This window comes from Stomoxys calcitrans, chromosome 3, assembly GCF_963082655.1.
Source record: "Stomoxys calcitrans chromosome 3, idStoCalc2.1, whole genome shotgun sequence".
Lineage (NCBI taxonomy): Eukaryota > Metazoa > Arthropoda > Insecta > Diptera > Muscidae > Stomoxys > Stomoxys calcitrans.
Window position 1 is genome coordinate 102,018,309 of NC_081554.1, and position 12,677 is coordinate 102,030,985.

Here is a 12,677-nt window from a genome sequence, read left to right on the forward strand (position 1 = left end):
ACTACCTGTAAATGAATGAAGGAAATCGGCAAGTTTTTTTGCTTTAAAATCTATTATCTAAAAAAAAGTAATCAGCGAAAAATATAGCGAAAAGCTAATAGAGTACAAGGGGGGATTTAATAAGGTTTTTTTACGCGAATAGCTGTTAACAACCAGCCAGGTTTGACGGTATTAAGATGACAGATTTTTGTTCGCATTCTCTTTGTTGTTATCTTCTTTCTCGTATTCACACACGCACACAAATTTCTTTGTGTGTGTGTGTAAAACGACGATCATCTTGATGACAAGATGGCGGATTCCACCATATGATTTGTGGTTTTTGTAACAAATGAGACCACCTTTACTTGTTTCCCCATGATATAGTACCAGCATGAAGGCTTAAAGAATTTTCAACTTTGACAACCGAAATCGAGCGCATTCTGTGTTGCCATATACGTGAAGAAGTTTTAGGCGGCAAAGTTTGAGCATTGCTTTTGTGCATTTTTTGTAGAGTTGCAATTTTCAACGCAGCGCTCGAAAACCAAGCTCAACGCGCTTATTCTGTTTTGGCCTTTATTCCTTCCGACGAACAAAATGCGTCGTTTGCCCAAGTTAATTGGTGTTTACGCTCCATTTGCTTTGACTCACTTGCTAAGAAACGCTATTTGATTTATAAGCATGTTAGCCTACTATTGTGAATAGTTACAATTTTCAAGGCCATTCATTTTGCAAACCATAAATACAATAAAAAAAGAATTAAAAATATTTTACAAGTATGGATTTTTCGGATTTCATTGTTCGTAGGGTAAGAAATGTTTGGCGATTTTCCCGATTCTAAGACTTTGTTAACCCATAAAGCCAATTTAAATGAAAGTAAAGGTATTATTCCTCAAATCAATAGAATTGCCAGAAAAAATTTTTGTTAAGTATATGTTTCCGCTTGAGTTTTTTTGTAGTTTTTTCATCGCTCAATTTAAAATGAATAAAGACTACAAGGATAACTTACAAATGAGAATTTGCCCATGAAAATTTCATTAAGGTCAGGGGCAAGAAAAATGTAATGTTCTCTTAATCTAAGGAACAAGAATAACTTCAGTCAAGAAATATGTCTCAGGATATATGAACTTTTTTAAACGAATATTTTTAAAGATTAAAATTGGTACGGCATATTTTCTGAAAACCAAGGAAGTAACATTAAATCGCCTACTTCACAGCGCACATGAAATGATCTAATAAGAATTCGATCTCGGTGGAACCATTTCGGAAAATGAGTTTATACCTGTTGGGACCAATGGATGCCACAGGAGCGCATCGGTTCGAACCCTGGCGAGTACATCGCAAAAAATTTCATTTCCCCTCCTTATGCTGGCGACATTTGTATGGTACTATGCATGCACATATTTCTCCCCTAAGAGTTGTCGCACTTCGGCATGGTGCTCGAACTAGGCTATTATCGAGCTAAAACTAATCCACAGCTCGCGGTTGATGAGATGCTCAATATACGGGGCGGCAGCAACTGCAGTCACGGACAATCTTAAATACTGAGTACCTGTGATACTAGATATCACAAGGCGGGTTATTGGAGCCTTTAAATGACCAATGGCCATAACGTTCCCGCGTTGTTTGGTCGTATGACCATAAAAAAATGGGGTTACAACGACTACAACAACTTAGTTGTTGTTGTAGCTGTGTGTCGTCTTCTATCATTTGTCTGCTTGATTCTGTTGAATATTCAGATCCAGATGGGTCTGGCTAGGCAGTTAAACAGGTGACGTGTGGTCTGAGGTCACAATCGGGACCCAAATCCTGGACGTTGGAATCAATACTTGCAGTGTAGGATTTGAGGCGGCTACTTCTGTTGGATCGTAATTGAGCCAGAACTACTCTGGTTTGCTGGGGAAGGTTAATTTCTTCAGGCACAATGGATGGCGGCAATTCTCAAAGGACCAAATTCACCCGGTAGCTATTCACCGCATCTGTTACCGTGTCTGCTTCAATGTTGCCTAGACCCGCTTGATCTAGAGGTTATTTCTTGTTGCGCAGAACCTCACGCTGTAAATCATGTATTGGGTTGCCCAAAAAGTAATTGCGGATTTTTCATATAGACGGCGTTGACAAATTTTTTCACAGCTTGTGACTCTGTAATTGCATTCTTTCTTCCGTCAGTTATCAGCGGTTACTTTAAGCTTGCTTTAGAAAAAAAGTGTAAAAAAAGTATATATGATTAAAGTTCATTCTAAGTTTTATTTAAAATGCATTTACTTTCTTTTAAAAAATCTTTACATTCTTTTAAAATTTGGGCAACCCAATAGATTCTATCCACAAGATAATAATTTGGGTGGTCCCTGCGATAACAGCCGAGATGGTATTGCCTAGATAGCATTTAGCTATGTCTTTTTACGGGGAGGATCTTCGGTCATCGTGAACCGTGCCGCTCTTCAAGCAGCCCGTCGCAGCTTGAAGAGCGGCATTCTGACAGATCTGAATATTATTCCATTGCGTGTCGCATAGCTGATTAAAACACACTGGCGTTGCATAACTTATCGCAGACCGATCAATTGCTTTGCACGTGGTCAACAAGGTTTCTTTGTCAGCACAACATATTCCGCTTATGTTCGTCGACTACTTTGTTTATTTCCAGATTCAGGGGTAAGTAAGGTCAGTAAAACGAATCCCATCACACTCATCTGCGAGTACCTCTGCCTGCCACGGGAAATTGGTCCTCACTTGGGGTATTCGATCGACAGGTATTAAGCGAGTGGTTGTTGCGTTAATGATATCTCGGAATTTTCTCTGAGGACGAAGCCGACACAATCGGCCATCTTCTGATTGATATTCGGTGCTCAGATGTTATGAAGTTGGGTGATCGGTCGATGGTGAGAATTGTGGGGAAGTGGTATGTTCTCAAAGAAGTGACTGCTTTCCAGGATAAGTCCCTTAGGAGATCAGCGGATGCAATGATGCAATTATAATCTTAGTGGGAGCATCTTCATTCACCGTGTAGCCTACAAGCTTCTTTCTGGTCATTATCCTGTAAACTGTCATTAATTGAGACACAACTACCAACTGGTGGTATGTACACATTGTAGGGTGGTGGTATGTACACATTGTAGGGTGGTGGTATGTACATATTGTAGGGCTCTTTCTCGGCAATACAGGACTTGATTGCTATCCCCATACATTCCATGTAGGAGTCACTAGCGCCAGGCGAGATGGGTATATACTGCACGGAATGGTGTATAACGAAGGGCAATATCTAAAGCGATCCTTGCGTAGAATATTGTATCCGTGGCAACTGTGCAAGCTGCAGGTGTTGGTCAGCTTTGCCTCCTGGGTCGTTGCAAACCCATATGTTCTTCTGTCTCGTAAAATTTCTATCTTGTAGATCTTTCCTGGGAGACCGCAATTCAATTGCAAGAATTATTCAGTTCCCGATGAAGGACTCTATCGAATTGCAACAATTTAGTTGTTAGTTCGGATTTTACTCCCCTCATTCAAACACAATTAAGTCTTTCTGGCACGGGATAACTATGAGTACCACAAAGGCTGAAAACATGTCAAATAAACCTAATTCAAATCTACATTAATTTTTGTGAATACCGGTGTATGTATTTACGTGTATTATTAAATTTCTTTTAACAGAATCACGATTTTCAGAGAAGTCGGTAAGATAATAACATTAGTTAAATTCCACAAAGAGACGGCGTGGAGTCATTTTCTGCGTTGTTCGATGTAAAATAACTTAATTGAAGCAGCTGATAGTGAGGGGATGGGCCCGAAACGGGATAGTTGTGAGCACCACCACAGGATGGAACATTGAGATCCAATCTGTGTGGTGTTGACTGCTGTCACGAGAAGCTTAGCTGCGACTGGTTGCGGAAAGTGGAATACTCCATACGGAGTAGTTGCAATGGCAGTCGCGGAAAATCAGCGATATCGAGCGGAGAATCTCAGTGAGAGGCCGGGCAGCACCGGCTCTTGCACAAATACTGAGTGCCTATGATGCTCGATATGACGAGGCGAGTTATTGGCGGCTTTAACTAGCCAGTGTCCACCCTGTTATAGCGGCGATCTGTCCTTAGGAGCGGAACGAGCTTGTTTACTTTCAGGATCATGACGAGGATCGCCACCTCCACAACAATAAGCTTTATTCATAATCAGAGAAAAATGTGTCCTTCATTTGGTCGTTACATCTGTTTTTCATAGCTCTTTCTGCTTTTTATTGAACGCACATAGACGACAGAAAGATATATGTTTCCTTATATCTAATCGGTGGTCCAACAGTATCCCCTAGTCATGAAAAGAAACCACATACTTCACTATAAAATCATTCAAATAACAACTTGTATCTACCTCTTTGGTGAAAAGAAAGACGAATGTTTACATTTCATTGCGTTAAGTTCCAACAAGTAAGTATTGCACCAATTATAAAACTCGTCGAGATTAGATTGCAATATGCATTGATTGGCCTTCTCATTAAAACAATAGAAATTTTCACATCATCTGCATACATTTGAACCCTATGTTGAAGTATTGCATTAGACAGGTCATTTATAAACAATGTAAAACTGGTCCGAGGTGGTTTTCATGAGGGACACCACATGTTACATTTATTTTATCAGAAATAGCATTTCCTAGTTTCATCTGACTATTGTTGTACCATAAGGTACAACTTCAATCACAATAATTCATGATCAAGCTTATCAAAAGCTTTGATAAGTTCCGTATATATACAATCAGTCTGATATCGACTTCCTTCACCCACAATCGCAGTTAGTACTTAAAGATTCGTTACTGTAGACCGATGTTTCCGGAAGCCATGTTGATCTTTTCGAATAATTTGGGAACTGTGCTCAATTTGGCGATTCCTCATTAGTTCGACGCATCAGTTCTGAAACCCGATTTAAAAAAAGGAACAATAATAAATTCTTTCCAAATTGATGGTTAATAGCTAGCACCTACGGATTTACTTAACATTATAGAGAGAGGAAGTGCAACATTCCATCCGGGCCTGGAACGTTTGTGTCCTGTAGGCATTTCAGATTACGTAACACCATTGTTACCTGAAATAATGGAACAATAAGAGATGAAATTCCGTAATAGGATAGGGATGGTGGAGTTTAGAACAATATACTTTATTAGAGTAGGTATTTTTAAAAATGATGCAAATATATTGGAAATCCTAGTATTATCATCTGCAACATTGTTCCGATGTTCTTTAGATGATAGATTAGATAGACGCTTAGATTTTATGAAACCATAAACAGATTTAGGATTAGATACCAATTCATTCTTTATTCTCGATGTATAGCCATTATACAGCCTTTTAATCAAGATAGTGTTTTAGGGCCTTATGACGGAATAGTTCACAAAGTCTGAAGAATAACCACTTATATAAAGCTTATTTTTCTTATTCTTTATTCTTGATAAAGCATCAGCATTTCACGGGGGACCAGTATTCTTAGGTTAGATTGAAAAGAGGGTGCAGATATTAATGCGCCCCATGTCACTATGTATGTCCACCTAATCCAGTAATCGGCTTATTGTGCGCTCTAAAAACTATAAAGTAACCTCTAAAAAGAACATTTTAAGTTAGGAATTCCGTGCTACTTACCAAATCCTTAATTGTTTTCATTTATTTATTTCATTTCATGCAATGCGAAGCCATCAGGCCTTTAAATAATCACACTATGCATAAGACGTATTTTTTTTTAACATAAGTTAAAAAACTACTCAATTGTGTGCTTGTATCTGTTAGACGCGAAAGCCGGCAATGACAGAGGAAATGCTCCAACATCTCATCATCTTCCCCGCATGCCCTACACATGGTATCACTTGCCGCACCGATTTTACCGTTATGATACCAATAGCTATACTGACATCCTTCTTACTTCCTTTCAGTAATAGCCTCGTCTTCTCACGATCTGGATCCCCCCCATAGGATTTTCGCCGTCCTACCGACCGTTTCGCTGTTCCACAATTTTGCATGCGCACTCTCCCCCCACTCCCTTAACTCAGACTGCCCCCTTCACCGCCAAATCGTCTGCCCTTTCATTTTCCCTACTCCGTTTGCCATCCTCAGAGAGGGCTTTAATCTCCATCTTACACTGCAAAACTGTTCGTGACCTTACCGTCCTGATTGTTATTGCCCTTACGGCAATTTTACTGTCGGTAAAGATGTTCACACTCGACGTCCTCACGTTACCATACCACTACACCACTTCACGCGTTCCGTGATTCTTAGAAATATTTTTTTTCGGAACAGCTCTGGATATTCCATTATTCAAAATAAAATAAAACATTTTTATCATCTCATCTAATGACTCTAAAGATTGAAGTATAGTCCAATTGGCGGAACCTTGAAGATGCATTCAGTTGGTTATAGTCCGTTTTGGAGAAAAAATAGTTAGCTTCATCCAAATAAGAGTTAGCAGAATCCTTAGAAGAGGGACAATAAGACTTTTATGTTTTCCTTCCAGTTAGAACAAAACTTTTTTTAAGTTTGATTGTTTTTATTCATAATTTTCTTTTCAAAAATGGATTTCGACAGCGAAAATGGAACACAGTATCAACTTATAGGCCGATCCCCACTGTAGTTGGGTTTGCGTTCAATGCAGGATCATTCACGTCACGGACTGCACTTCCTCCGCAGATCTACGTCGACTTTTGTGGTGCTTATCAAATATGAAACCTGGGCTCGTCCACAGGTTGCTGCAACTGCTGTCGCGGACAGTCAGCTGTATCGAGTTGTTGTTGTAGCAACACTCGCTGTATGTATACAGCCCCACGAATCTGATTGCTCAACGGCCCAAAAAGATTCTGCAGCAATATTAGTAGGTTTTTTCGGCATGTAAATAGTTGATTGGTGTCATGGGATCCTGTGTTGCCTACAGGGCAGATAGTAGAGATTAAGAGATATGAGTTTAGTTTGCTACACCACCCGGACCTTAATTGTGTCAGACTATTTATCTTTATTTATTATTTGGTTATAGTTGACCTCGACAAATTCTAATTTGTTGATTTATTTCAGGCTCAGGTCCTTTATCAAGAACCTTATTTACAAAACTTAATAAAGCCTTAAAAAAGGGTTTATTTGAAAGTTCTATAAAGGAAATCTGTCAAATAAACCTATTTGAAGTTTCTTGTTCTTTAAATGCTTACGGCCTTATTTACAAATCTTAATCTATATTTGAAAAGGGTTTTTTGACACATTTCCTGTCGAACAAACCTATTTCAAGGCTACATTAAGTTTCGTTAATAAGGCCGTTAAAATTTTCTTTTATTCTCGATATTTCGACTTACACCGCTAGTCAACATCCGGATATCTAGGATCATACAAAAATACAACGAACATACTTAAATCACAGGAAAAAATATATAATTATACCCTACACCACTACTGTGGTACAGGGTATTATAACTTAGTGAATTAGTTTGTAACACCCAAAAGGAAGAGAGATAGAACCATTGATAAGTATACCGATAGACTCAGAATCACTTTCTGATTCGATTTAGCTATGTCCGTCTGTCTGTCCATGATAATTTGTGTACAAACTACAGGTCGCAATTTTCATTCAACCGTAGTTATTACAGTTTGAACATATTTTTGCTCGCCCACATTGTACTTATAGGGCACCGCCCGACTTTTGCCCTTCCTTACTGGTTTTTGATTAAAAATTATGCGAACTATCTTGACAAAAGCTGTCTCACTGCTGTCGTTTGGTGCGACCGTACTTGTTCACAGTATGTCTGTAGATTTGTAAGCATTTATCCGTGTCTGCTTTGTGGTTTAGTATCTTCTTAATTGGTGGGTCAATAATGTGTAGCATATCCAATGTAAATCGACTGTAGTAGTTATTCTCTTGCACTAGTATCTCTACCTTGTCAAAGTTGGGCTTGTGCCCGATGAGTGCACAGTGGGTTGCTAGTTCTGGTTTTTCTCAGTGGGTTTGTTTACTGCTTTGATGTCCGATTTGTGTCCAGATAAGCTGGCATGAATGGATCCCTTCTCCTTTACAATTTTTTTTTGTAGGCTATATTCGCTTGTCCGCTTTTGCGATTTTTGATTTCGTTTTTCTATGTAGTTGTCCAATTGTATTGCGTGTTTTGTACGCTGGTTGAATTTGGTTCCGGTTGTAGAGATTTGACTGGGAAAATCTCTCAGATAGCCCTACAAATGTCATTGATGTGTGTGTTTTCTCTATAGCCGTGTTCTATTTCTGCGAATTCTCGTGGCGCGTCTTATCAAAATACTAGTCGTCTTGACAAAAAATTCCTTCTTTATAATATGTATCTTATCTTCTGTGTGTTCTCATTATGAAATTGTTTATCACTTATTGCAAGTACCCGGTCGATAAAGTGTGTTGATAATAATTCTCCTTGGGTGCTTCGAATAACAATTTATTATTCTCTCTGAAGCCGTGCTTGTTTGGTACTAGTTAATTGCTAACTCCTTCCCTCTTCTAAACACTAAAGCGTCCAAGTATGTCAATTTGTGTCTCCAAGGCACTTTGCACATTCGACTTCTTTGCGATTGCAAAAAGGTTATCTACATGCTTAGAAATAACTTTTGGTTTTGTTTTCATTTTATCTGTGGAGGTTGGGGACGTTGGTGATCCTATTGGCATTTCTTTTTGTTGCTTATATACTTTATCCTCCTATTTAAAATAGCGTGTATTTTGTATGCAAAATGTCACAATTTTTAAAAACAAGTCCTTCGGTATTTTAGTATGTTTTTCCAAACGTTCCCATTTATTGTGTATCATCTTTTTATACCCACCACCGAAGGATAGGGGTATATTCATTTAGTCATTCCGTTTGCAACACATCGAAATATCCATTTCCGACCCTATTAAGTATATATATTCTTTATCAGCGTAAAAATCTAAGACGATCTAGACATGTCCGTCCGTCTGTCTGTTGAAATCACGCTACAGTCTTCAAAAATAGAGATATTGATCTGAAATTTTGCACAGATTCTTTTTTTTTTGTCCATAAGCAGGTTAAGTTCGAAGACGGGCTATATCGGACTATATCTTGATATAGCCCCCATATAGACCGATCCGTCTATTTAGGGTCTTAGGCCAATAAAAGCCACATTTATTATCCGATTTTGCTTAAATTTGGGACAGTGAGTTGTGTTAGGCCCTTCGACATCCTTCTTTAATTTGGCCCAGATCGGTCCAGATTTGGATATAGTTGCCATATAGACCGGTCCTCCGATTTAGGGTCTTAGACCCATAAAAGCCACATTTATTATCCGATTTTGCTGAAATTTAGGACAGTGAGTTGTGTTAGGCCCTTTGACATCCTTCGTCAATTCTGCCCAGATCGGTCCAGATTTGGATATAGCTGCCATATAGACCGATCCTCCGATTTAGGGTCTTAGGGCCATAAAAGCCACATTTATTATCCGATTTTGCTGAAATTTGGGACAGTGAGTTGTGTTAGGCCCTTCGACATCCTTCGTCAATTTGGCCCAGAATCGGTCCAGATTTGGATATAGCTGCCATATAGACCGATCCTCCGATTTAGGGTTTTAGGCCCATAAAAGCCACATTTATTAACCGATTTTGCTGAAATTTGGGACAGTGAGTTGTGTTAGGTCCCTCGACATCCTTCGTCAATTTGGCCCAGATCGGTCCAGATTTGGATATAGCTGCCATATAGATCGACCCTCCGATTTAGGGTTTTGGCCCATAGAAGGCGCATTTATTGTCCGATGTCGCCGAAATTAGGGACATTGAGTTAAGTTAAACCCCTTGACATAGTTCTGCATTATGGCACAGATCGGTCATGATTTGGATATAGCTGCCATATAGACCGATTTCTCGATTTAAGAATTTGGGCCTATAAAAGGCGCAATTTAATCCCCGATGATGCCGAAATTTGGGATAGAGAGTTGAGTTAAGCCCCTCCACATATTTCTGCAATTTGGTCTAGATCGATCAAGATTTACATATAGCTTCCATATAGACCGATATCTCGATTTAAAGTCTTGGTTCCAAAAATATCATAATTTCGGGTCTCAGCGGTACTCATTTTTTTAAATATTCGGCAAGCCATATATGCGTGTTGCCAAACAAGTGGTGTTGGTTAATTTATTCTTCTCAACGAAGCTAATAAGGTTCATATTGAATAGTGTGTTGACCAGTGCGTTGTTCCTGGTTTGGAGGTCAGAAAGGTGCCTTTAGCAGCATTTAAAATTAATATATGGTCATTTTCTATCAAAAAACTCTTCGTTCGAAGCACGGTGTTTTAAACTAACTTGTCTCTTTGCCTGTACTCTCGTCTTCTCAGATGATCACCAATAAGAGATGTACATTTTGCCCTTCCTTATTCTAATGCATGTGCAGGTGTATCTTCTCAATTTAGTGTTGTGGTTAGAATGATGTGTTTTTGTCGCCCTAAGTGCAACGTGTGTGGATTAATGCATGTGCTGGTGTAAAATTGACCACACGTCATTGGTGTAGCTAGGAGGTGCTAAGCACCCCCCAGTGAATCTGTAGCGCCCCCCAGAATTTTCTTGAATATTAACTACTGTTAACTATTGATGATATTACACTGTATTCAAAACCTTCCGATTCTAGAAATAAACCGTAGAGGAAAATTTTATTTTTTACGAAAGTCGTTCGCGTACTCTATTTGCAAAGCAATGGGCACACTCAAAAAAAAAAAAGACCCAATGGTTGAGTTAAAATAAATTACTTTCGAATCAAGTTGAACTTCATATAGCTCTAAAGACATTAATATTCGTTTTTAGTTAATGTAGATCTAAAATATAATTACATCAAATGAACTTCGTTATGGTTCAACGTTAAATAAATTAAACTAAATTACTCTTTATTCAGTGCATATGATCGTGAAAGATATTTTGAACTGAAATCATCACAAGTGATGGAATAAAATATCTGAAATATTGTGTGATAATACATCTGAACAAAATCTCGGCTTCTATTCCGTTTGGATTTAACCAATGACCATGAAATAATTCATTCAATTGTAGATGTTTTATTTATTCTCATTTTAATATTTTGTTTTATTTCAATAATAAATTTCAGATAAAAACGTTTACGAATTTAGTTTTCAATAGCTTTGGAAAAATTTCCAAATAAATTTAATAGGTGTAAGCAGCATATTTTCCCCAGAAGGTCCGTTACGCCATATACACAATATTTTATAGACTGTTAAAAAATAAATGATCGTGTGAAGTATATTAGTTTAGATTAGAAAATATTTTATTTATAATTCATTTACAAATATAATTCGATACAGTTTTTTATGAAAATCTAATTTGACATACATCTACGCTGTGTGTCAGACTGTCATACGGAAAAAAAATTACTAAAATGTGGAGTGATAAATTATCATTAATTTTTTTTTATTTTAATTGGTCCTGTTTCTGATTTGCTTTGCTTCAGGGTTTGTTTTACTTTTATTATTATTATTTTCTTTTTAATTATGAAATTCATTTAGAATTAACTTTTAGTATTCAAGGAATTAACTAGATAGTTCCCGAGGGGTATAAAATTATCTCCATTTAATATTGTATAGAACTCATTTAGAGTCAATGAGCTTTTTCCAAAACATCGTCTTCTATCGTAAGCATATGTAGGCCATACGCCCATAAAATTAATAGAGCTATGACCGTTTGTCTGATTTCTAAAGGCTCTGGAATTGAGTTGATTAAGCAGATCACCTCTGGCTCAAAAAACTAAACTTGTAAATTTCTGGGAGTTGCTATCTCGAAAGTGTAGGGGAATATCGTATTTAAGATGTGGGTAAGGGTCGTGGTATTATGAAGCCAGAGCCCTGTTCTCATTCAAGACCTTTTCACGTCCCATAAGATCACATAAAATACTATCGTGCATCAACATTAGATCCCGACCTCTAAGACTAAAATCAACGTCAATGGTTAGTTCAGCACATAAATCTAACCAGCTCTTTGTCCAGTAAACCCCGGCAGTCTTCTCAGTCAGCAGTCGGGGTAATCTATCACTAGGCATTGCAAGTACCTTGCTAATATAATTAAAGTGCAGCCTGAGGGTCCCCGAAAACATACTTGGTAGCCCCGTTTTGATATGCAACATATAGTTAGGCGTATTACTTGGTAAGTATAGTACCTTTTTTATGAAGAACTTGAATAGTTTCTCTACTTGCTCATAGCTAACATGTCCCCACACCTGAGCGCCGTTAAACAATATAGACTTGGCAGAAGTATTAAATATCTTCATCTTATTCGAAATGCTAATTCTTCCGTTGTAGATGTAGCGCAGCCATGTGGAATTAATAGCCATTGTTGTAGATTGTAGCTTGTTAGAAAGATGCTCTACAAAGGAAAGGTTATACATAAGATTCATATCGATATATTTCTACTCAATTATGACCTCTATGGGCTCAGTGCCGTAATACCAAAGCAGACTGTAGTCCCTTTCTGAAAACAACAATCTTAGATTTGGTCAGTTTTAGAATTAGACCCAATAAAGAGAATATGCGTGTAGAGCATCAATCATCGACGTCGAAGTTTCGTCGGTGAGTCTGCATACAAGAGCACCCACCGCAATGCGTACACCAGCGGGTAGAACCTCATGTAAATCATAGATACAAAGCGAACAGTATTGCGCTCAGTAAATCCGATTTTCTCTCTTACTACGAATAAATTCAGTTCAACATTATATTTTGTGCAGTGTGTCAAGCAG

General features: G+C 38.0%; 1 protein-coding gene across 2 annotated transcripts in view; it reads left to right on the forward strand.

Moving 5' to 3' along the window:
• The first annotated feature begins 693 nt into the window (after positions 1-693).
• LOC106085862 (alpha-ketoglutarate-dependent dioxygenase alkB homolog 6) overlaps positions 694-12,677 on the forward strand; it is a 34,861-nt gene continuing 22,877 nt past the window's right edge. Inside the window, exon 1 of one of the 2 annotated variants that reach the window (XM_013250308.2) lies at positions 694-784. In XM_013250308.2, coding sequence (XP_013105762.1) covers positions 755-784 — 30 coding nt within the window. In that variant the 5' untranslated portion in view covers positions 694-754. Of the gene's footprint in view, positions 785-831; positions 859-12,677 lie in introns of those variants that run through there. The other variant, XM_059364972.1, reaches the window with a different exon arrangement.